The sequence below is a fragment of the Amyelois transitella genome, chromosome 2 (genome assembly GCF_032362555.1).
Source record: "Amyelois transitella isolate CPQ chromosome 2, ilAmyTran1.1, whole genome shotgun sequence".
Taxonomy (NCBI): Eukaryota; Metazoa; Arthropoda; class Insecta; order Lepidoptera; family Pyralidae; genus Amyelois; species Amyelois transitella.
In genome coordinates this window covers 5,605,719-5,631,927 of record NC_083505.1, presented here as the reverse complement: position 1 = coordinate 5,631,927, position 26,209 = coordinate 5,605,719, and the positions used below count along the sequence as shown (strand labels likewise).

The window sequence follows — 26,209 nt, the reverse complement described above, 5'->3', positions numbered from 1 at the left end:
TATTGTCTCAGAAAGTTCAGCCTTTTTTGTGTATTTGTTTTATGACGTCACCATCTCCGTAATCATCTTTGTTTTGGGCGTGCAATATGAATGGCAGTTTGAACAACATTGCATATATGTATTTACATTCCTCGAAAGCGGTATGAAAGTGTTTGGTTTGTGAGTACACACAGTCAAACACGTTGGTGTGCCTTTTGGCATTACATAATTTTATCTATTAAGGTCGGTCACGTCGGGCACAACCAGGAAGCGAAAATAAACGTTAACACTATTGTTATAAGTACCTATCTTATACAAGATTTAAAAATAATCTAGCGATTTTCATATTCGAGGAGAACAGCAAAAAACTGTTACCATAGGTACTTAAATTCGGTAGAAAACAAGCAAGCATAGCTTATCCTAGTATCCTTATAGGTAACTTGTATATAACATACTAATTAAGAATATATACATGGAGCCTATAGTTATTGTTTCATAACAACGACGTTCATTCATCTACATGTACACGAATCAAGTTGAGATTCATATCACGAAACCGTTTATGAATATTACTTATGTAATAAAGAAAGTTACATATCTACTTTCATAAGGGGTTGTTAAGTGAAATTCGCTATCGACATTTAATAAACATTTAATTTTACACGCGCATTAATTGTACAGTCGAGGACCACTTGTCTGCATTCAAGTCAATTTAATATGTACATCGGTTTCTTGAAAGTGTTGCGGCTTGGCTAGAGATGGCGTTGGTTTATATGGATAGGCAGGGGGGTCAGGTTAATTTGTCCTTGACTGTACCTACACACGATGAAGTGGTACAATTGATTTAAAAAAATCGAACCAAACTCCAAATGGTAAGAATCAAAGAAAACCAAATTTAATACGTGGCTGTAATGAGTTTTGCTTGCTCTAGTCGCTCGCGAATATAGTGATTTTTTAAACCAACGTAGCAACCCTTGATTTGGTGTATAATAGTTGACGATCTTATTATTTTCCAATGTAAATAAAAATAAATATAAAGTCACCTAATTATACCTAAAGTAATATGATCACGATTCTTTCCTGATGGATACGCAGACATATGGCAGACACTAAATATTTCCACTTGCCATTCCTATTCTTATTTTGCTTAATACTTTTACTTTCTTTCAGTATTAGGTATACAAAGTACTCTGGGAATATATGTACATGCATTGTTTTTTTAAGTGTGTTGGCCTTTGAACTGTTAACGTTCCTGAATAAACATGAATAAATTGTAACACACATAGTGGACAGATCCTTCCGTGGCCAATATCAATCAACTATTTTTAAGTTATGTTAGTTTTATTGTCAACCGATGCTTTTAAGGTGAGAGAAAAATCCTGAAAAAGCCTCCACATCCAAGTGATTGGATGTGTGACCATAATGATTTCTATGATCCATATGGGTTAGGTTTCCCTGTAAAGGGTGCTGAGCTCGGATCCTCCGTGGGGGACATGAGTATTGAGTGAATCACATTGCATGAAGTGTTTTATCTATCTTTGCAGGGGAATCCTATTTTAGATCATAGGAAGATTCAGGCATCCCATTTCTTAATGGAATTCAATCTTAATTTGAAAGATAAATGGAATCTTAATTTCCACTAGGTACTAGTCCAGTCCTACTTTTAAAAAGTCTACTTCCTACGTGAGAGCCCATGGTTCTTAGTCTACATGTGAATTGGAGAATCTTATGATTTTGTATGAAATCCTTGATTTCATATCAAAACAACCTACTACATGTTGCTACTTACGTAACTATAGCTTAATAAACGCTTAAGATACTTAGAAAGAGCAGAGGTTACAAATGTTGCATTGCGATGCGCAGAGGTCACCTGGTCAGATGCAATTCTCTAATAGACTAAGAGCTAACATAAAACAAATATCATTTTGTACTTACCACGCAGGTAAAGTATGCTTTAACAATTATAATAAATATGCTTTACATCCTATCCTTAAAATAATAAATGTACAACGTTTTTTAGGATGTGTTTTAAAGAGATGTATGGATATGTGTGTGCTTAATACCCGTTCACGCAAACCATAATATTTTCATAAAATTTTACAGTAATATAGAAAAAATGCCTCTAGACTCTAGGTAGGTCTAAGATATTTAAATCACTCGATAGAGCGTGAAAGAGTTCCTACGAAGTTCACGCATTTGCAATATTTGGAAGTACAAACTTTTGTAGGATATTTCTATACAATATTAAAAATAAATAAAGTTGGACACTACAATTTAGTTAATACCTACTTGAATATGATATTTTAATGTCGTGCAATTTCATTAATTTATTATTCCAAATAAAAGACATTATCCCGTTTTAACAGGGTGACTTTCAATTCATCCTTTTAATTTTAGACTGTGCTATTTATGCCTACAAAGTTTAATTTACGAGAAACTTGATACTACGTCACCCACTTTTAAAAGTAAGTAAAAGACATGCCTACTTATTTTTTTATTAGTTAAAAAATATTCTTAATTAAACAAAAACATGATTAATGAAATGATAGGTTTAAACAAATTACGAATTATGAATGAATCCGAAGTCCCGATGTAGGTATTTTCTTCAACTCAACTAAGTTAATCACAGATACAGTTTTTGATAGTATACCTATATTTAGGAAAAGGGCCAAGATCCACACGTTTTTATTTTAATATAAAATAAGACTAAATTCGATTCAAATTGTTAAAACAACTTTCCGTTATATTATACATAAAATGCCTACCCAGTCAACTAAATCTTCACATAATAAGAACTGAGGAATATAGGTATAAAATATCTCTTATACTATTGGCTGGCGCAAAATCCTTGGTTTTCTAGATAGTACAGAAATAATAAACTAAATATCGTAATTATATTCAAGATATGCCCCGAGAGAGTGACCTCGTGGCCCCGCCACACTCTCAAAATAAAAAGAGCACGGGAATGGCCACAGCTTTTATAACGTCGACTTGCGTTAGTTCTGGGAACATCCTCACCTCTCCGCAGAGGAGTCATGGATGCATTGGGTAAATCAGGTAATTTCGGAACACGTAAAAATGTTGAATTCGGTATTATGAAAAAGGCGCGAATTAATTTCGCCTATCGCGATCGGCTTACAATAAAATAACAAAAAAAAATTTTTTCTGCGCAACAAATGATTTTTATTCACTAAATATTTTTATTTCTCACGAAAGGTAAGTATTCGTGATATAAACATAGACGAATTCTATTTCTATTCTATTCTTTTTCTTCTATTTGTGAGGTCTCAACTTTGTCGTTAAATGACCATACTGCCATCGTTTTGGCCCGAGCTACGCCTTCACTCTTACATTACAGTCTTCAATTTGTCTTACTTGTACATTTATTATTTGTGTCTGATGTTGTGAAACTATTGCAATACCATCACATAAGTTCACGTTATGTTCAATTTATTAAAACGTTTGTTGCGCCTGTAAGTAGGTATGTATGCATGCACATTCACACTTCAAGGATTATTTCCGACCAGATTTAGGTTTACGGTGAATTTTGCAATATCCATATTTAAGGAGCAATAACGTGGTCAAATTCAAAACGTATTGTCAGATATTACAATATATACTTAGAAAGAGAATAACTTGTAGTTGTTCAGTCACAATAATAAAAATAAACATTTAATTAAAAATTTAATCAAGAAATATTCTGACCTGAAATTTATATTGATAAATAGAACGTCGTAACGCGTAGTCGCACATTTAATTAGGTTGTTTAGAATTATGTTAAGAGAATAATTATGTTTTCTTTGCGGTTGATATGAATATACTTACCTTATTAATATTTTAATGTTTATATTATCATCCCGGAACCTTTAAAAGGCTCTCCTCACGATATCCGGCCCTCGCTCACAAAGATGTAGAAGAATAGTTCACTGAACTTACAAAATGTTCCACTTTTAAAACTCGTTTTATTTGCACCTCTTCACAGTTTATGTCAAAGTTTCAAGGGTCAGTTAATTGTTTACTTGTTTTTTGACAGGTTTAGCATAGCGTGAGTATCATTTTTATCCCAGTTGTGAACGACTCAGTTGTGGGAAAGTGAGGTGATTACGTAGAGAAATTACCACCTCACCTCCATGTTACTTGAAACATTTTGTCTTAGGTCATAAAATTTTCCATACTCTGTTCAATTATTTTTGAAAGATGGGGCGAATGTGATGATAAACAAATGTAGAAAAAATGATTTCAATATGTTACGAACAAAAGACATCAACGCGTAGGAAAATCATTAATTTTGATCTCACACCGATATAAACCGATATTTTCGGTGATTTATTCCCTATGCGAGGTGATTTGTTTGATGATTTAATATAAGCAAGTAGAAGATAAAAAACATGATAGTGATTCTGTAATTAAAAGCAAAATTCTAAGACTATAATTAAAAGCAACAAATAGAAGACAGGCTTATTCATAACATGTAAGATAATGCAAGCAAGATGGGATAAACTTTGCTAAATAGACAATATTTGTTTCAGCACACTCGGTTATGTAAATTCGATGGTCATTGTATCCGGCTGCGACCTCCAGAAGGTCTTAGAGTCCCGTATTATTGTGAAGAGGCACGGTGGAGCGGGTCTTCTCTTGTATTGGAAGTGAAAGTGAATGAATGCCGGAGGCTTAATTAGAGAGGAGACCTGCGGCTGCGCCAGTCCCTCCGACGCCGCCGCGCATCACACCCGCGTTCTCTTTAGCACCGACTCAGCCGCAAGCGCGTCTGACCGCTCCGTCGCAAGCGCATCAAATCTACACTGAACCCAAAGAGGTACGCGCTCCGATATTCATCATATTTTCTACAGTGAACGCACTCCATATGAAAATGTGAATTTAGGATAGTTCACTGTGTTGTGATATTCGCAAGTTTGAAAGTTGTGATTTAATTGCCATAAGGGATTCCGCTGAAGATATTTTCATTTAGTACTCATGCAGTTCAATAATGAAAATGTGAAATCAAATTGTAACGTATTTTATTTCAAAACTGAAAAATATAAAAATATCAATTCCAAAATATGTAAAATATGAAACGTGATATCACACTTTTAGTGATTTTAAAATTTGAATAGTTTAATTGCTTAAGTTCAAGATACACACACACAAGATACATACAATTTCTTCGTGATAGGTACGCCAATGTAACAATACAGGAATTGCTATTCCTTATTTCAACAGGCTACACCTATCGTCTAACATTGTGAAGCGCGGTAGGTAGAGTAGATTACATTGCATTTTTTCCTTTGCAAATGGTTACGTGTTCGAGATGATGCATCAAAGAGCAACGCAACTTTCCGTCACCGTAAAATGCGTGTCAAATCGCCGATTTCTCGCACTGTGCAGCTTTTCACGCAAACGTTAAACCAACAAGGAGGTCACTGAGTCTTGTTTTGCTTTCACAAATACAACAAAATAAATTCATCTCACGTATCGATTGTCCTCGGACACCGTGGTCTGCATAAAAGAAAGCGAACTGATAACACGGACACGCGGCCCGACTTCACCCGAGTGACCGCTTTCGTCAACTTGCAATGTTTTCTTATCCTAGCACAAGAATGTTTCTTTTAGTTATTAATATAATTCAGTGGCATTACGGGCGTCATAACGCCATTATTAGCTCGAGGGCAAAAACTAATTTTCTGTTGTACGGACAAAAAGGAACTACAGAAATCCGAAAAAAATGTACTTATGTATTAGATATCCAATTTTTGTATGGAGTTTTGCTATTAAGTATATGACAACAACCTTTTTAAGTATGAACAGTGAGCCCCATATACAATTTACCACCTTAATTTCGTATTCTACATATAGACAATGGGCTAGAAAACTGTCACTAATTGAATATCGATTCCAGTATTTTCAAGACTGGCTCTGTCCACCCCGCAAGGGATATATGAAGATGTGACTGTATGTATGAATGTAGACTAGCAAATTAGTATCTATAAATAGAAACTTCTAAATAACCAATATCCATGTTGTTATAAACGAACAGATGAGCCGGCACACCTGCCTGGCAGCTGCGGCCTTGCTGGCCGTGCTGTGCCTCGCCGACGCCCAGCGAAGACTGGCCCTGCCTGACCCCAGGAGTTGCGCAAACAGTACGTACATAACATGACATTTAGCCAGTAAATGACTTCCATTTATATGTCGAATGTACTTAACATTACACTGTATAGCCACTTAATCTCTTGACATAAAGTTGATATGCATAAACATAGGTAAATGGTAATTCTCCCTTATGTATTCCACACAGTGAACACAGAAAAATCCTATGATTAAATAAATAACTTGTATTGTCATTCTTCAATTGATTATTTAATTAATAGGCTTTTTCTATTAATATTTCAAAAATTGTTTTTATCAAGACATGAAGTATAGAGTCGCAGTAAATAACTATGAACCATAAACCAAAACCAGATTATTTATATAAATGAACAAACACTAAGTGTTTGTCTATTTATAAAAACCGGCCAAATTCGGATTGGACTCACGCACGAAGGGTTCCGTAACATCATCACGTTTGTTACTTAAATATTTTTTTTATATTCACGTTTCTTCCTGTTTAGTTAAATAAACCAAAAAATAGCTTAAAAATAACGTTTGTTGTATGGGCCCTGTTTAATAATTACGTTATTGTTATTTAATTATTTATTTTAAAAGGTATTATCTACGAATCACGCGCCAATTTACTTCTATGAAGGTATTATGATATCCTTATTTAAGATACTATATTGACCCGGGCTTTTTTCATAGCAGAGAAAGAAAATTGTTATAGTTTTTAAATTTATTCGTAAAAATAAAAAAACACAAATCTGATTTTCTGATCATTAGTAAATATGAAAGAATTCAGAATGTCGATTCCAGTTCAAATAAATAAATGAGTTAAATATTTTATTACGTACGCTTTTACTATTGTGAAACCTGAAAAATTTATTCGATTGAAGAAACGTAGAAGTTAGCATGAAATCCTGAATCTTGTCTGTAACATGCCAATAGGCACTTCGATTCATGAACGCAGTAACATTTTTTACCTATTCAATGTTTACATCCTCTCTCCTCCGGCAATCTTCAATGGCAACATCATCGTGACTGATCACTTTATATGGGCCATATATATTTAAACTTGCAACAAGCTCACCTTGTAGTTTAATTGCTTTACCCTTTTGAAAATAACCGATGTGCTGGCACAGTACTAACAAACAAGTGTCTATTTACAAAGTTTCTTGTAGACATTTCGGCATAATTATTTCAAGGCGTAAGTAATGGTTACATGATGGTGTAAAAATTGATGCAAAATATTTGTGTAATGATGTACACAACGAGTAACAATTTAAAGATGTTCTCATGAATACCGTCGCTGTGGGAAATAATGAAATATTTCGTAAGCTCACGCCCGTATGGCTGCGGGCGCGGCATCGCACGGTGAACCATGTCATGTGGGAGCTCCTCGCCACAATGCAATCGATCCATTCATACCAGGTACTCTATACAGTCCTACACAACATAATGCAACAAAGATCCTTTATGACCATTCCAAAATACGTGCGCCCAGAAAATTTTATTTGTACGAAAACAATTCAAACAAAGAAGGTAGCTAGTAAGTAATAGCCTTTTACTTAAATTTGCATTAAATGTGTGCTTATGAATAATTTTGCAATAACCAAAAACATGAAGAATCGTCAAACAGTAAGTATTCTGCAGCGACTTTCTCCTCGGAACCGAGATGTTGCGATAGCATCTCGCATTCCCACCTTATTTACTTTCTTGAACGTAGGTACTCAAAGTTCAGACCTTTCAACCTGCAGTAGGTACCTATATATCATCGATTATGTAATTTAATTGCACTTCCATTCGACTATGAGTTTTTGAATTTAACAACGTAAGTCATCTTTAATTATAACTATTCGACTACGCTACATACATTACATAATCCTCAATTTGTAAAAGTCAATATTCGGGCAAAAGATTTGGCGAATGGCGAATACATCCGGCAGTAAATTAATTTCGACATTCGCACACATATGAATATGCGGCGTATAGTGGTAATTAAATATGCAGTATTCTCAGCATTACCTGTTTAAAGTGCATTAAAAATACGCTTTCGCATTACGAAAGAGACGCTTCAATGAATGACCTGACGACGGAGTTGTTTCGATTACATGCGATTTCACGGGCGTTAGCGATAATGCCTCACATTAAAGCGAGAGCTTCATTATGTCTCTATTGACATATTATACAAAGTGCTCTTGCAAAGTGTAAGATTAATGATTTGTATAATATGTCAGTATTTCAACAGAGTCTGGAATCAAGCAATGGCTTTTTATTCGCACACAATTGCAAGTGTTTCTGCGTTACCATTTTCGTAACCATAGATTTAATTGTCATAACGATTCCCAAATGTATCATTGAAATCTGTTGCACCAAGAATAGGTATGTACTAAGAATTAGGATGAATGTGTTCGATGTGTAAAGTCTCATACAACGAGACGTTAGGATAGGCACTCAGGTAGGTATTTCATAACTTGGTGGTCACCTAGGACTGTCGTCAGAGACGTTTCAATAGGCAACATTGCTTTTGTATAACAAAGCTGTTTAGTGGTCTGCACTTAACGTCCAATAAGTGGGAACTTACCTACTTCCATAATTATGTGGCAACCAAGTCCAAGTATCGAAATCTGAAGTAGGTACACATTCAGGCAGCTTACAACTGACTTAATATTTATTTTCACCAATCGTAGATAAGATTTATAATTTATAAGACGATACGTATAAACTAAAAATATAGTCCTAAACATCTTTGCAAGTAAATAAATAATCTGCTCTTAGACAACTTTACCAAAAATTATTATTTACAGAAAATAAATGTGAAACGATAAAATGATTGCTCACTTCATCTCTCATCTCTGTGCTTCTGAGTATAGGTAGATAAACTTTTTCGTTTGTAATCAATTAATTAAAAATAGAAACAACGGATCTATTTTAATTAAATGTTACAGGGATAGAGCAAAAATAGATTAAAACTTACCTACAAGATTTTCGAGGGTAGGTACCGTGTTATTTTACTATCACTCAGCGTCAAAAGTAGTTCTTAGTTCTAACGATTACTTTGTCTTCTCAGGAGTGCGTCACTCGACATACCGCGATGCCCGGGGAGTTCTACATTCGTACTTCTTCAGTTGGGAACACACGCCCACAAGGAACTTGGAGGTGGACTGGCTGGACGCTCGGAACATCTGCCGACGCCATTGCATGGACGCCGTGTCACTGGAGACACCACAGGTTTGATAAATTGATTTTTTTCTCCTCCTAAAACAAAACTCAGTCACCCAATTCAATAATTTCAAAGAGCACCGACTATAGAGATATAGACTTAGTGCAAAATACGAGGCCTGCGAAAGAATCAAAGAAATACCTACTAGTTGTGAATAAAATAGATATACCAAGTACAAAACATAACTATAACCTTACTACTTTAGTAAGGCGGTTAAAATAAGGTGACTACCTACCTACTATTTTAATAATCCTTGAATTGCCAAAGTCAGCGTGTGTTCCAGAAGATGCTGTAATTTATCTCCGTAATCATTGAGATAAACACAGGGTCAGTTGTTTCGTGATCGTGATCAAGATGCATTCACTTTCAAAGTAGCAAATAATTTTATGTCGCAATTTCAACTTGTAATTTTTATTTTGTAAGTTCATTATTTATTGTGCTCGTTGTCGGAGTTCACAAGCAATTAGGCTGATGTCCGTCTAAACATTAAAATCATATCATGAATATTCATCTGTGTAGGTAAGTTAAAACAATAAAATTTTATATTCCGGTGGTAATACCAAGTCGACCATTGTTTTGGGTTTATAATGGCGTTCGTTATCTTGAAACCCGGAGACGAATAAGGATATACTACCTTAAAAGGCCTGCATCACGGCAAGCACAAAAGCCGAATGCACAGTACTTTACGTAAATTATACCGAGAAAAAAATTGGCAAGTGCTAGTCAGATTCACACATGAAGGGTTCCGTACCATCAACATGTTTGTTACTTCAATATAATTTTTTATCCATATGTTAAAATGACCAAAAACAAAATTTTTAAGCAATTTTAATTTGTTATATAGCAGCAATAGAAATACATAATTTGTGAAAATTACAGCATTCATGTCACGATATATGAGCCTCGCGACAGACAGACAGTGGAAGCTTATATAAGTAGTAATCGGGTCCCGTTTTTACCTTTTAGGTACAGAACCCTAAATATCGTCTTCATGGTCCCATTTTTCTAGCGAGCTTCCTCTAATTACCGTACTACATAGCCTATCTTACATGAAAATCATCATGTCAACTAGATACATAATAACAATCATCGGAAGAATAATGAGGAGCGGAAAATCCGCAAGTTTTCTCTAAACACTTCCCGTTGCAGTAATAGCAAGATGTCAACGAACGGCACGCCTCTATTGTTTAGTCAAACATTAGACACACTGTTGTTTAACAATCTAATAAAGGCTTGAAGATCCGGCATCGCGTGTTGATCGGGGTAAAGCGAATACAGCAAGATATTCTATAATGACAGTCATCCATATGTATTAGAATAGACCGAATGAATCGATTCGGTTTGTAGAGCAAAGACGTGGCGTGAAAGGGGTGCAACGGCCGTGGAGGCCGAGGCCGGACAAGTGGCACGCGACACACATTCCTGCACCTACTGCCCACTTCTTGTGCTGTGCCAGTGCCGCGCTTCTCTGCCGGACGCGCCGCAAAAGACGGACGTGCACTTCCCGTTGTGAACGCTATTTTGCCATACATCCTAATTGAGGTGATAGATGTTTGCAGTTTACAATTTAACTAAAATTAAATCAAATTATCCGAAACTTATATAATGATACCTGCTACTTTCTTTACACAATTTCCTCTTTTCTTCTCTTCAGTCGACAAATAGGTAACTTTCCGCGAATTTTTTTTTATCAATCTAGGTTTTTTCTGAAATGATTAGAAAAACAAAAGTTAAAACAACAAAAGCATAATTTGGCGATATTTGTAGGTAGGTAGATTAAAGGACGAGTAGTAAGGCTCTTAACAGATTTAGGTAGGTACTTGCTGGTTATCGAGAGTGGAAAATTGGATCAACATAGACGCACATCTAACATAACTGACACAAACGGTAAATCTCGGTAGGTATGGTGTAGTGACCTGCATACGTTGGTAACAAGAAATCACCTGACTAGAACCGTATCAAATAAAATTATTAATGGAGTTATTTTTATTTCAAGACCACTCTTAAAGTCTTGACTCTTAATTTAAAAATGTCTTGTTCAACACTCTTGTTTAATTATGAAGTAAACAACTCCTTGGTTACTTAAAAAAAGTTTTTTTTTCACAGGAGAATGAATTTATAAAGCAGAGAATTGCTCGAGGAAACGTCAGGTATATCTGGACTTCAGGTCGCAAGTGCAACTTTGCCGGGTGTGACCGTCCCGACCTGCAGCCCCCCAACGTCAATGGCTGGTTCTGGTCCGGCTCCGGAGCCAAGATCGGCCCCACCACACAGCGCAATACAGGCGACTGGTCCTACACCGGCGGATTCGGCCAGCCTCAACCTGACAACCGTGAAGCTGCTCAAGTATGCCTTTCGTAAATTTTGAATTTCTACCTATCAACTCTCTATCAGTCAGTGTCTGGCCTTTTCACCTCTCGCTGTCGTATTGCTTTATCTAGCTTAAAGTTCAGATACGCGAAAATACTAAGTAAGACTCAGGCTAAAAAAATAAAAATAATTGCTCTTTAATTAATTCCTATTGAAACGATGTATCTATATATTACAGCAGTACAGCTATTACCAATTTTAGACCTCTTGCAAAAAACAGATAATTAAGAGTAGAGCCCGACTGCATGGTATCACACTTAGGTAATAAAGACCGAGATACAATCACGTCTTTACCCCATACGGGGTAGACGAAGGCCCCTTGCCTTCCAGTCTTTACTAGACTGTTGGCTGATTACCTCATAATAGGTTCAGATAAAAACAAATACAAATATTACACATGAATATTGTTTCGACAAACTTTTTTTCACAAACGGTTTGCTCTCATGATCGTCAAATAAAATAATATTCATATTGAATACATAATACTTGACCCATTACGAGTACTCTCTAAAGACACGTCATGCGCATATTGTACTTAACACAACACATTCCAAAAATTGAATAACCATTACCAGCTCGCTAATAGAAAGTGAAAAGTCACGACAAATTTTAGACATTTGCCGAAGTATTACGCCATAAACTCGAAAGTTGTTTATCTTTTAACAGCGTCTTCTTTGAAATCTTTCTTTGTTTTCAAATTCTTCGGTTGCATTAAATTTCAAATATCTATTGGCTCAGGATTTATTGATTCATACGTGAATGTTGTTTTTTTGTTTGAATAGTTACGTGACCGTTGTTATTTTAGGGCAATGACGAGTCGTGCCTGTCGATCCTGAACAACTTCTACAATGACGGCATCAAGTGGCACGACGTGGCGTGTCACCATGTGAAGCCCTTCGTCTGCGAGGACAGCGATGAACTACTCAACTTCGTCCGCTCCCGCAACCCCAACCTGCGTCTATGAAACCTCAACCTCACCTCTCGCCTTCTAGTATTTTAGATGGCTGACATTGTACAAAAACCAAGTGGCTATCTATATTTAAGTTATTTATTAATTTAACAAATATACACGTGAAAGCACTTAAGTCTCAATTAGTGATGATTTCATTCTATACACTGTGACAGGTAATGCCGACTATTAGAGAATACAAAATATTCCGACAAATCGACGTCTATTTTTTGTAAATTTTAATGATCTGCCGTCACATTCTATGGTAAGTTATCATCTCTTTTTTGTAAAAAGTTCTGATTGCACAGAATAGGATTAACATTATTAGTGTAAGAAAAACGAAAATAAAATTTATAAAATTTTTGGTGATTTTATTGACGCTTATACTTAGAACACAATTCATACCCATTCAAAGCGGATATATAACTAACAGCTCAAAAATAGTATTAAATTAATGAAAAAATTATAGTTTTCATTATGCTTACTCGAATTGTTTCGAATAAAATACAAAGCATTATTTATTGAGTACATTTTGCATGTATAAATAGAACATTATCAAACTAACATCAGTCTTTACAAACAAAGTCAAACTTAACACTAATAGCTACATCTATTGAGAAGACGTCCATGTTAATAATATTTTAAATGTAAAATCAACATTTTGGTTTTTTCCTCTTAACAGTAAAACACGATTTATTTTTGTCGCCTATTTCTTAACTTAAATAATACAGCGACAGTAAGCCACATGCAATATGTATTGCATGCTCACGGGATGTAGTTATCACATGTTTTTTTAAATAATGTTAATATTTGCATACTAAAACATAATAAACAGTTTAAGCCTTAGTTAACAAAAACGATGGCGTAAAATACATTTCAAGAGGCACAAGCTGATATAATTATTTGAACACGAAATTTTGTATAAAAACCATCTAAAATTAAATACAAATTGAGACCAAGAAAAACGTTAAAAAATAGATACATTGTTCTCGGGCACCAATCTAACCCTAGTTATCTTCTTCTATCTTGAAGTTATATACTTAACAACATGCGATAAGATTTAATACGAGTTTGTATTCCAAATGCAGATCTCGTTACCAATAAAAACCAATAATAAAATATATTTAAAAGTAAGTTGGTGCCCGCGGCTTCGTACGCGTGGAAGTCTCATGGTTTGCAGGTATAAATATCAATGTGCGTGCAAATGTCATTCTATAATGATATGAGGAAGAATTTTCAAAATTTAGATAAAATGCCTAGTAACTTAGCTGAATGGATAGCATTCATAACATGAAAACATGGTTATACGATACAATAAATTGAAAACAAATTTACAAATCAATTAGGCTGAGAGGAGAAAGGGCGAGTCAGCGAATAATATACTGCACTGGATGTGCGGAGTATATGTAGAAGAGTGATAGCAATAGCTTCATTAAATCCTTAACGGATTCGTCAAGTCTGTTAATACCGTTTTTACATAGGGGTATTTCCGTAAAAATACTAATCCTTCGAGTTAAATTAATATGTAGGTACTATGTATAAATAAGTTTGGTCTACTTTTTACAGATAGCTGTCAGAAACCTGTTGTTTGTGCTTCGATCATTAAATGTCTTCAATGTCTCTCTCTTAAAAATCGACACCCAAAGAATTTTAGGTAAAAACTGCTAGCCACTATAAGGAGTCAAAATTGACATCTAATAGTTTTGTATTTTTAAAATTGCGAAATCTGGTGTATTATGTATGCTTTAATATTTTTCAAAATCAATAAATTCAACACCTAATGTTAAAAGTTTTTCACTTCTAAGTATGTAGGTATATTAGGCCGTAAGACAGGCGACGTCGTGGAGTATGTCGTGCAGCAGCGGCTTGTCCCGCAGCGCGGCCGCCAGCTCGGCCTCGTGCCAGCGCAGGCGCAGGCGGCGCGCGCGCACGGCGCCGCCGCCCGCCGCGCGCACGGCGCCGCGCGCCTCCAGCAGCGAGCACGCGCCCCACGCCTCGCTTATATCTAGCGCCGCTATGTTACGGGACACGCACACTCTGCAATCAAAAAATATATCTATATTTTTAAAACTTTAAATGCTAAAGTCTATCTGTTGTGCTCTCACGGTTAAACCGTTGCCTGCTTGTTGTTACGCTTTTTATAATGACATGAAACGGGACAGCGAGTTTCGCGCGATGAAAACAGAGTCACGTGCGCCTTTTTACGGGCGCTGGACCGATTCTGATGAAAGTTAATTGAAGTATGAATGTGAATTATTTGCTGTGAAGTGAAATATAGGCTTTTCTCTGCGGTTTTTCTTAGCGGTTTTTTTTCTCTATGTTCCAATGGAAGCGGGAATCAAAAATATTAATCGGTAAGAACTAGATCGTGTCTGGTGATAGTTCTCTGAGCTATTGAACCCGTTAATAATAAAAAAACTTACGACCCTGTCTAACGTAGATTTCTAACGTAGCTTTCTTTTAACATCGCATCCTTCTCTTTGGACAATATATATAAATTATTTAAAAAATTAAACTGCTTTAGATGGCATTAGTTACCTTTTATAAACATCATAAAATTTTCCCATCACAACGTCTTTGTTCTTTCCCTTAGTCAACATTAACATAAGACTGCACAGAATCAATTTCTGCTGCATCGGTAATCCTTCATCCATGTCGGTTTCAATTTTCCTAGAGCCGCCATACACGTCATTCAGTACCTCTAGCACTTGTTTTAATTCTACTGTAACAGTGCTATCTTGCATAAGACAGTCCACCGATTTGTTTTCTGAGAATTTATTCCGCTTGGCCAGTTCTATCACTCGTCTTCCAATATCCAATGCGCGCCTCATGTCACCTGATACGGCGGCAATTTTTGCTGTAATAAATATTACATTTTTAAGAAGTGGCTAATTACTTAATATTTATACCACTGTCTTTGATTATAATTGTAATATTTTTTTATTTCTACATTAAAAGGTAACCCATAAAAAGGCAAAGATTTTAAAGTAAATTAAAAAAATATATTGTCAATAAAAAATTGACTTGGGATTCTTCTTCTAAGCAATGGGCTAGTAACATGTCATATTGTTAATCTCAATTCCACCAATAGGCAATACAGCTAAACGTGGCCTTTCAGTTTTAAAGACCGTTCGTTCTTTTTCCCCCTTGAGGGATACAGACGTGATCAAATGTATGTATATAAATAAAAAGCAATGCAGTCAATGAGCTTGTATAAAAACAATATTTAACAAGTCTAAATCAAAACAATACCTGCCAACATCTGCAAAGCAACAGGCGAAAAGAGTTTAGACTTGTCTTCCTTCGCGAGTACAGTCGTGAAGATATTTATTATTTGGTCCTTCGAGTAGGGCGCGAAGTGAAGAGTGTGAGGTCTCAGGGAACAACGGGCTTGGAGTCTCGGGAGGGTTCTCTCGGTCAAGTCAAGGGCATTGGCGATCCCGATCAACACGATGCGAGACTCTGACATCGCCGGCCATTCAAATATTGTGTACAGAACTGATTGCCGCTTGCTGTCCAGTTGATCAATTTCGTCTAATACTAAGAGGCTGTGAATAAAATATTTTGCTTTTATTTATTGTAATTTACTAATAAATAAATCATGTTATTTCTATTAAGTTTCAACATAATTGACATCCCTTCTGTGTTTAATCTCGCTTGCAAGTAAACCAATTGGATTGCTTCACTTGTTATTATATAAAAAAACACAAATTGGTTTGCTGTTTGTTGGTTGGTTATAATGGGTGTGAAAAAATATAAAGATAAAACTTACATCATCTTGTGATTTTTTTGCAAATAGTTTTCAATAGCTCGTAGACAAGCCTTTTCGGTGGAGGCCGCGGTCCGCAGCTGTAGCTCTTTGCATATTCTACTGTAGATACTGGTCGCGGACTTCATCATAGTACAGTTCACATAAACCTGCTTGTAAGCCTGGCGAAACTGCAAAAAAAACAAACAAATGAACCGATATGCCAATCTCTTTTAGAATACAGAGACCATCAAAATCATCCTGTAAAAAAACCCAAGTCTCGCAGCTCAGTCTTTCTACCGTAAAAAGTTGAGATCCATGGTTGACCATCCAAGTCGGTTAATGTATTTAGTCTCTACTTAAAAGACCTTCTGTCTTAAGTTATTATCATGCCAATATTAAAAATATTTTATACAAATAGATCGACTTGGACAGCGCATGAAAACACAATGAATTTTAAAATTATATTAGATTTTTTAGTCTATCGCGCCTCACGCCATTGAAACTCTCGTCTCCAAAACAAGCTATAAATGTATTATCTTTTCCAAGCGACTCATCCTCCAGATACAAAATAATGTAATAAATATTTTTTACCTTATGTAAATTCAATATATAAGTTAAACTGGCGGTCTTCCCAGTCCCTGGTTGTCCAGATATGTATAATGAGGCAGACTCTTCTTTTTCTAAATGCTCATCTAAGAAGTTTTCCAGCCACCCTATTTCTTTTTCTCTACTTGTCAACGGCCTTGTGCACTCGTCGGATGAACTGGAAACAATAATAAGTTATTTAATACTATCTACTAGTTGTTGCCCACTTCGTTAACCGAAAAAGTTGCCTAAGTAATAGACAATCTTAATTGTCAGTGAACTTTTTCAACATCTAAGTACCTCTTAAGAGGGGTGGGGAGAGAAAGTTTGTATACCAGATTTTAAGGAGGTCCAAGCCTAGCACATCTGAAAAAACCGAAGGTAATTCTAAAATCACATTTTGAGATCCTAGCGATCTCATAATATACCCCTATAACGACTTTTTGGCAATATCTTTCAAGTATAGGCACTGGTTTTTTTCAAAAAGAAAACCGAGAAAAGAAAATGATGAAAATAATAACGATAGATTCGTTTAATTTTTAGCCTTTAGTCCACCAACCAAACATGCATTCAATAATCTACGATTGAATAAAACGTCAACTTCTTAAGTGCAAGAAATAGGCGTAAATGGATTTATTCTTCTTATGCTGTTAAATAATAAATATGCTTAAATAAATTTTCTGCGACAATTCTTTCAAATTGGTATTTTTTAATTACTCAAATCGATCCCGGAGTGTTTTATACCATAAATATGGAGTAAATAATATAAAAAAAGAGTAGATATTATTCATCTCCTGTAGTTTTTCCTGATGGAATTAAGATGTTTTTGAGCCGATGATGTTATTATTCTACGGTGACGCAGTCGCGGAAACAGTTATGAAAAAAACCGTGCGTCGGGCACATGCTTTGAGAATGCCAATGCAAACTATGACTTTTTGCCATTATCAATATACGTACCAGGTACCTACACCGATTTACAACTTTCTACTACTTAGTCTCTGAATCTGTGAAAACCGCGGACAGACAGACATAGCGAAACTATAAGGGTTCTTTGTTTACTACGGAACCCTAAAATAGCTTTCGGTTTAAGACCTACTCATAATCGGTCCATTCTTTCAGTTCGTATTGTTGTCACGTCTTATTGAATTATTTTTAATGAGGGTTAAAACGGCAATACATACCCAAGATTGGTATTGATAACTTCACTATCTTCTGATTGAGCAAACTTGTTTCCTCTTTGAATTTTAGCCGGAGAGCATAAATCTGAAAATATATGATTGCTTTGTTGATATGTTTGCTGCAGAAATACTGCTTTTACATATAATTTTGCTGAAGCATATCTACATACCTGTATCACAATCACCCTGTAACTGTTGATCAGGCTGGATATTCCGTTTTAACTGTCTTCTACTTGTTAATCCCTTGTTGATAATATCTTCATTTTCTATATTGGCCTTTTTACTTGCAATATTCACTTTTTTTCGCAATTTGAAGGGAATTGAACTTTGGACTGTAGACATCTGCAATCAAGTTTTAAATAGCTATTTTTAAAGTCTTCCATGGTTATTTAAAGAAATAAACACCAGTTTTAAAATAATACATACCATGGTAATTATTTAATATGGGTTAAGTTCAGCCCATAGAAATAGTTATTAGGCCCATAGAATATGGAACTAATAACTAATCGGAATACAATCCTATGGTTCAGCCATATATGAATATAAAAAAAACACCAAAGGTTGTTAAAACTTATTTAATATGTTGAGAGATAAATTTTTCACATGATCTAAGACACAAGGACTAAACATTGAAAATGAAAACGTCATAAAACAGAGAAATAATCATAAGAATATTAAAAAGAAAATCATATGTAGAGTCGATGGATACATATGTCGTAGCCCGATCGTTGTATTGGACAGATCGTGATATGCCCAAACTCATCGAGAGACGGCGCCACTTCGCGATTTGGCTGGCCATAACAAGATGTGAATGTGTCCAATTAAATATTGTATAGATCGACGAAAATTACAGTTTGTTGATATATCCATGTTCCCAGCTCTGCACTGGGTGGATAATGAAGGGGCGCTATGGCGGCTACAAATTACCGGCTTTTTGACATAGACTTTCATATTTTCCAGAAAACTTTTTACTTACTTCTACTACTTTTTACTATGATATATATTTAAATAAAATATTTATAACTTTGATAACATGAAATGATAATATGATAATTGCGTGTGAAAATCAAACTTAATCACAATCATGGTTACAAGGTGTAAACTAAATAAACCTACCATATCAATTAGGATTTTTATCCTTAAAATTTTTCACTGCATGGGCTACCGTCCCCGATACTTAAACAATATTACGTTTTGTATTTATTAATATGGTTGGCTAAATCTTCCGACTTCTGACAATCGTGCTACAACACATGCAACGCTATCAATAAAATGAAAATCCATCATACCAATATATCACAAGACTAACCTAATTATTCCTTACATTGACAACATTGTTAAACAAAATTGATACAAAAATACTCATTATATTATGTACATGCATTAATTGTAAAACAATATAACACAACGTGATTTAAAAACAAAATAAATACAATTTCGTTTTTTTATCTGCATTCTTCAACAGAAAACTTCAAATTCGAGAATATATTATTCAGGTAATTTAACTTCAGATGAATAAACTGTCTGTGCACTAACATTTGCAACGCCTTTTTTTCCTGTTTCCGATGTACGAGGTTAATTAGTAGTTAAAAATATAATACCAAATGTTAACAATAGTTAACTGCTGTTGCTTTCTAAATAAGATAAATTCAGGTGAATGACAAAAGCTGTGTGATTTTTGTACAAAATAATTATCCTACCTTGATAAGTTGATGCTACTGTTTATCTTTATTGAAATCGCCTTGAGATGGAGGTGTCAAGGTATTTTTGTACATGTCATACTGCCTTTGAACTTTGAGCCAATTCATTTCAAACTGGCGCCTTAGTAATGCATGATATTCAGAATTATTCAACATAGAACTCTGTTTCATATTTGGAGTCTGAGGAAGTTTGACTGATGGTATTTTGCCAACAGGAGTCAAGGGTTTCACAGGTTTCAATCCTGATTTTGACGGTCCTGGTGAAGCTTTAGGGGATTCATTTTTTGGAATATTGATTATTGGCATTTGAGTGTTTAACACTTGGTTAGATTGGGATACTGTTTGTTGATCAGGTAAAGAATTTGTTACTTGTTTCTCTTCAGCAATAACCAACTTCGGAGAAGAACTAGGGGATCGAGTTTGCCTAGGCGATGGTTGCGTGCTAGGCGAACTATGAGAGGAACCTCCATAACCTGGTGAAGCTACAGAGGAATTAACATTATTTATGGATTTCATTGCATTATTCTTACTGGTAACATCCTGCCTTGTAGGAGTGTTATTTATAAGTGAAGAAGTTAGGGCTTTGTCAGATTTAATTTGATTTAAGTTTGTGGCAGATGGTATTCTTAATGGACTTGCACTTGGATTTATAGGTCTATTAGAAATGGGGGAGAACACATTACTTTGAGGCAAGGGTAAACCTTTTGATTGCAAATTTTGTTTTTTAGCCAAATTTGCTATTGACTGCATAGTTTCAAATGCTTTATCAAAAGGTTGTTGACTTAATGTACTAGGTATGTTATGTGTTGTTGACAAGTCTAAAGCTGAACCAGTTTTTGACTCCACTCCTGCAACTCCACCTGGATTTGGCTTGTTATTAGAATTGGTTGATTTATTAGCTGCACTAAGAGCCTTAGGTGTAGCAGGAACTAATTTTGGTAATTGTGGCTTATTTTTTGGAGGCTTAGCTTTTTTATCTGTTTGAAGAGATTGTAGCTGCTGTTCAAATGTTTGCTGAAAAGTGATAGGTGATGAAAAATTACCACCTTGTTTTGATAATTTGGCATCAGCAATGGGTTTAAGATTTGGAATTGGTCCCTTTGCAGATACTTCTGATGTTTTTCCAGGTTTAGATTGGTTCGTTTCAGTTTTATTAGGATTCACTTTTAGGTCTGAACTTCCCTCAGGTTTAGTGACTTTTTTTGGGTCACCATCAGGCAATTTCAATATTTGAATATAATTATGAACTGGGGGACTTGGAACTTTGTGTGCCGAAGGACTAACAGCTCTAACAAAATTTTTGTTTAAAACATTCTTTTTAGGGTCAATAGGTACCACCTCATTAGTGTTTCGGGCTTCCAACTTTTGATCAGTTAAAGTAATTGAAAGGGACGATGGTATGTTTATTTTGCAAGAATCAAAAAGAGATTTCAAGGGATCACCAGAACCCGGTACAGCACCTGATGGTCCCATTGGTGATTTGACTTGTGGAATTATTTTACTTCTATCTATATCACTATTGTTTGCTAACAAATCCATTCTTACTTTAGGCTTGCTTGAGTAAGACTGTCCCATATTGCTAGGTTTAAGGTCTGGCATTTTTTTAATTGTAGGTACATCAGCTACCTTTTTACTTATTTGTTGACCCTCAGATCTAGGTACTTGAATTTTAAGTGGAGATACTGTTTTAGGGGCTTGTAATGGAGGTGTCATGAGTGCTGTTTCAATTGGTTTGCGTTTAGGTGAAGAAACATTGTTAGGTCCTGGGGCAACTCTCTTCATGTTAGATGTATCAGTTGATTGTTTATTACTTGAAAAGGATTCTCTCATGTTATCTTTTTTCTCCTCTTTGGTACTAACTTGATGTAAAGGACCTGTAGTTTGAAGAGTTCCACTGTTCTTGGGTACACTCTCATTTTTAGGTTTCATTGAAGTATCTGTTGATTTATTGCTTGATTGATTTGAGAGATTCGGAGGCATACTGCTAGATGTAGGTATTCTAGATTTTTCAATTTCTAATTTTAATTTTTTTATTTCTGGTGAATTTGGAGGTGTTTGAATTTTTCTCTTAAAAGATTCTTCCACTTTAGGTGAATGACAGTTTGATGGCAAAACAACATTACTACTACTTGAATCATCATTAGAATTTTGTTTCACAGGTGATTTCAGATTAGCACTGTTCTTTGCTGTAAGTTCAAAAGAATTAAGGAATTGAGATTTTTCTTCATCATCATCATTTTTCTTTGCCATGGCTGTACTATTTTTTTCAAGTGTATCTGTTTGTTGTTGATATTTGTCTGTGTCTTTCTTTGAGAAATCACTTACTTGTTTTAAGTTATTATCATCTGGCATAGGGCTGTCTGTGCCAGATGAAGCTTCTGAACTATGATCTTGCAAATTAGGTGCTGGACTGCTCATATTAGTATCTTCAGTAGATGTTGGGCTTAATTTTCTTTCCCCAAAATGGGTTTCTTTACGATTTATGTCAAACAATCTGTTACGAATAGCAACATAGTCAATAATTTGATAAAAAAATCTCATTGGTTCATTACGTTTCCAATTATAAATGTAAGCAATATCCATTAAAGTATAATAATCAGGCAAAGGTACCCTTTTGTACAAAATATCAATGGCAAATTGAGTACTATCTATATCAAATTTCATACTCAGGAATTTCTTCAAGTGACTAATATTAACAACTGCAGGGCACTGTAAATATCGCCTCGTTATAGCTGAAACATTTTGAGGTTCATTGCTATCTGAGGACTTGCTAGAAATACTGTCAGCATCAGTGGCATCAGCAAATTCTAATGAAAATGATATAACATCCTCCGGACTAAATATAATTCTTTCAGTGTCTTCTCCTCTCTGCTCTGGTGTAGCTGATGCAGCTGGGCCAGGTCTTGATGAATAAAATTGTTGTCTTCTTTCCATTTCTCTTTGGAAAAGTCCAGGCACTAATTTATATACAATATCCTGCAGAGCTTTATCCAATTTAATGTTTGGTTTGGCAGAATTGATCATCATTTCACAAACTGGGCAGTAACTCTTGATTTGTAAATGTTTAATGATACAACTGCGACAAAAAGAGTGCAAACATTCCACAATAGTAGTGGCGTCGATGTAATATCCGCGACACAGGGGGCATGTTATATGTTCATTGACTTCACCTAATAGCGTTCTTTGTGGAACCACTACATTGTTTTTTTGATCAGACATTTTCACCACCTTTTTATCAGGCAATTTATTAGACGTAACCATTTTTAGTCAAAACTGCATATCCAACAACATCACACAAAATCAAATGTGCACACCGCTGTTTATTACAGCAGATACTTTATAATCACAGTTCACATTCAACATAAAATCACTAAAACATTTGATGTTATATTATAACTTTTGCTGTAATTGTCCATTTCAATTTTAGAAATTTGTATAAATCGATAAAACATAAGGCAAAGCAAAATGTCGTCCAACTAAATGCCAAATTGTAATGCTACAAAATATAGGGTTTCTTGAACTTCTTTTATCCCTCTCGCCCTTATGTTTATTAAACGGTGGGGCGACGAAATGCATGCAGTAAGTGGGAGCATCATATTTTGCCGCGTAATAATTGTTGTGGGAAAGTTGGTAACTCGTACTTAACTAACTAAAGTACTAACCTATACACTGAATTTATGCTGACAATAAATCACATATCATAAATATATACCGCAAATAAATATATAAGCATTAATGTTCTTACTTACCGTTACTTAAAATCCCTTAGTCACTTGGTTAGCACCTGAACAAAAATCAGTAATACAGGGAAATATAGATGAGGTTTTGGCGCGAACAACCGACCGATCGCAGAAACAGATGTTTCAATTTCAATACTAGCCTACAAACAAGCTACTGCTGCCTGTCAACTGTCTTAAATGGCATCAGGTATTTTTTTTATTTCTTTACGTTGGCACAATTGTCATTATTGGCTGCCATAGACTAGACTAGAGACGGAGCCATGGATGAAATCCAAGGATGAAAAAAACACTACCTACTACACAGTATAAAGCAAAGTCGCTTCCCGCTTCCCGCATCTGTATGTATGCTTATATTTTTAAAACTATAAAACGGATTTTGATGCGGCATTTTTTTAATAGATAGAGTGGAATTAGAAAAGATTCGGGAAGAAGGTTTATATTTATAATAACATGTGTAGGGATCACATTTTAATAGTTGTAAATAAAATTATAAGTTAGTAACAAATGGACAACTGTAGGTATAAAAACTCATACGCGGAACTCCTTCGTCCCGCCATAAATTCGGCGGACAAGTAAATTTAAAAATTTCAGTTTGACAAGAGTCAAATTTATTGTGTTTTTGCCCGTTTGTTGCTATACGCTTAAATATTAATTCTTATCTTTCATTATATCTTAGATCCATTTCCCTCTTCTCTTACTCTGACTGCGCTTCACATTCAATTAAGTAACGAATCTATCAACTACAACTATAAACACATTTTTTGCGCTTACATTGCAGACGCTGGCTGACTCTCTATGACGATTTATTGAGATGAGCCATTATTTCTCGTAAAAAGTAGTAAAGATATAAGTAAATTGATTATTGTGGGTTATCCCTAAGAGATAGCGTACGAAAAAAATTTTCCAGCACAAACAAAATTTTGCAAAGATGTCACATCACACCGTTTTTAAATAAAAATGATATATTAAACATGTTAAATCGTCGAACACTCCACCTTGGATCACTTCTGTTTGGACTTCATATTAGAAATCTTAAAATTATCAGTGGTTCTCTAATATATGCATTTTAAAATACTTATAAACCTTCATCCTTGAATCACTTTCTATAAAAAAAACCGCATTGACATATTGAACATGTGTTCAATTAATAGTCTAAGCAAAAGAAAAAGTCTATTAAAATTTAAACGTACTATTTTAATTAAACATACATACATACATATCATCACGTCTATATCCCTTACGGGGTAGACAGAGCCAACAGTCTTGAATAGACTGAAAGGCCACGTTCAGCTATTTGGCTTAATGATAGAATTGAGATTCAAATAGTGACAGGTTGCCAGCCTGTCGCCTAAAAAAGAATCCCAAGTTTGTATGCCTATCCCTTAGTCGCCTTTTACGACATCCATGGGAAAGAGATGGAGTGGTCCTATTCTTTTTTGTATTGGTGCCGGGAACCACACGGCACATATTTTAATTAAAGAAGACATGAAATGAAAAAGTGAGTTATAAATATCAGTGACTGCATTTTTAAAGTCATGGAAGAGTAGGCAGAGACTACATCCTTTCACTTGCACAATAACCTGCTAATAATAAATATTTCGCTTTGTCCGACATAAGCCAAAAACAAACGTCATAAGCGGCAATAAAACTTTAAAATTTGATGTTTGTTTGGGGTTTTGTTTTCTTCTCTCGCGTATGGTCTTTAAAATAATTTCTAGGTACAGATTATTATACTAATAAACTCAATTACTAAAATATATTTATATATTCGATACGTGTAGTTTCTGTAACTTTAAAATAGAACTAGGTACATTCTCCATATCTCTCCCATGGTTATTTTCTTTTCTTTCTTTCTTTCAAGGGATATAGACGTGACTATATAAGACTCCCGAAAAACTACTCGTTATATGTGTAATAATGTGTATAATGCGAAAGTAAGTTTTGAAATATTTAAAGGCTTTTGAAAATATAATTAAGGATCTGGAGAAGATACATAACATACCAGTTACATTTCATCCCGGTAAAAATTATAGTTCCCGTGGGATTTGCGATAAACCTATATTATTTTGTAGGTGGCGCTAAATTCCCACGGGCGAATAGTAATAGCTTGTTAAATATAATAACAAATTGAAGAACTTATCACTTTTTCACAATCCAAACGTCAAATAAAGTTATGGAATCGATAAACGACAACAAATAGTTAGTTAGTTACTATATACCAAGTATAAACGGAGTTAGTAGAAAAGGATATGTTGAGATGGTTCGGTCATGTGGAGAGGATGAATGAAAACAGGTTGACTAAGCAGATATACATGGAGGGTGTGGAGGGAAAGCTCGGAGTGGGAAGACCTAGACGAACGTATCTTGATCAAATTAAGGACGTCCTGGTAAAGGGTCAGGTCAAAAGTACCCGAAACCGCCGAGCTTGCATGAAGAGAGTTATGAATGTGGATGAAGCGAAGGAAATATGCAGAAATCGTGGCAAGTGGAAAGAGGTAGTCTCTGCCTACCCCTCCGGGAAAGAGGCGTGATTTTATGTATGTATGTATAAACGGAGTTTAACTGATGAACCAGAGTTCAGAAACGCAGTACCTACATATTTTTATCTATGATTTGACTGTCATTGAACCAATAGCGCTATCGA

The 26,209-nt window shown here is 35.1% G+C and overlaps 2 protein-coding genes across 3 annotated transcripts; one reads left to right on the top strand and one right to left on the bottom strand.

Moving 5' to 3' along the window:
- The first annotated feature begins 4,672 nt into the window (after positions 1–4,672).
- Positions 4,673–12,946, top strand: LOC106143149 (uncharacterized). 2 transcript variants are annotated; one of them, XM_013345159.2, is made up of 5 exons: positions 4,673–4,795; positions 6,014–6,119; positions 9,140–9,300; positions 11,399–11,638; positions 12,468–12,946. In XM_013345159.2, the coding sequence occupies exons 2-5, from the start codon at positions 6,014–6,016 to the stop codon at positions 12,624–12,626; spliced, it is 666 nt and encodes a 221-aa protein (XP_013200613.1). In that variant the 5' UTR covers positions 4,673–4,795; the 3' UTR covers positions 12,627–12,946. The 2 variants fall into 2 exon arrangements, with proteins under 2 accessions (XP_013200613.1, XP_060810833.1); XM_060954850.1 differs by lacking the exons at positions 4,673–4,795; positions 6,014–6,119 and adding an exon at positions 7,163–7,276.
- Positions 12,947–12,958: 12 nt separating this feature from the next.
- Positions 12,959–23,418, bottom strand: LOC106143001 (polycomb group protein Psc). The gene is made up of 9 exons (XM_060952209.1): positions 19,845–23,418; positions 18,977–19,010; positions 18,296–18,467; positions 18,129–18,210; positions 16,954–17,125; positions 16,384–16,550; positions 15,864–16,159; positions 15,150–15,468; positions 12,959–14,648 (listed from the first exon to the last, which is right to left on the bottom strand). Exons 1-9 carry the CDS (start codon positions 23,084–23,086, stop codon positions 14,429–14,431), a joined length of 4,704 nt encoding a protein of 1,567 aa, XP_060808192.1. The 5' UTR covers positions 23,087–23,418; the 3' UTR covers positions 12,959–14,428.
- Positions 23,419–26,209: the final 2,791 nt, after the last annotated feature.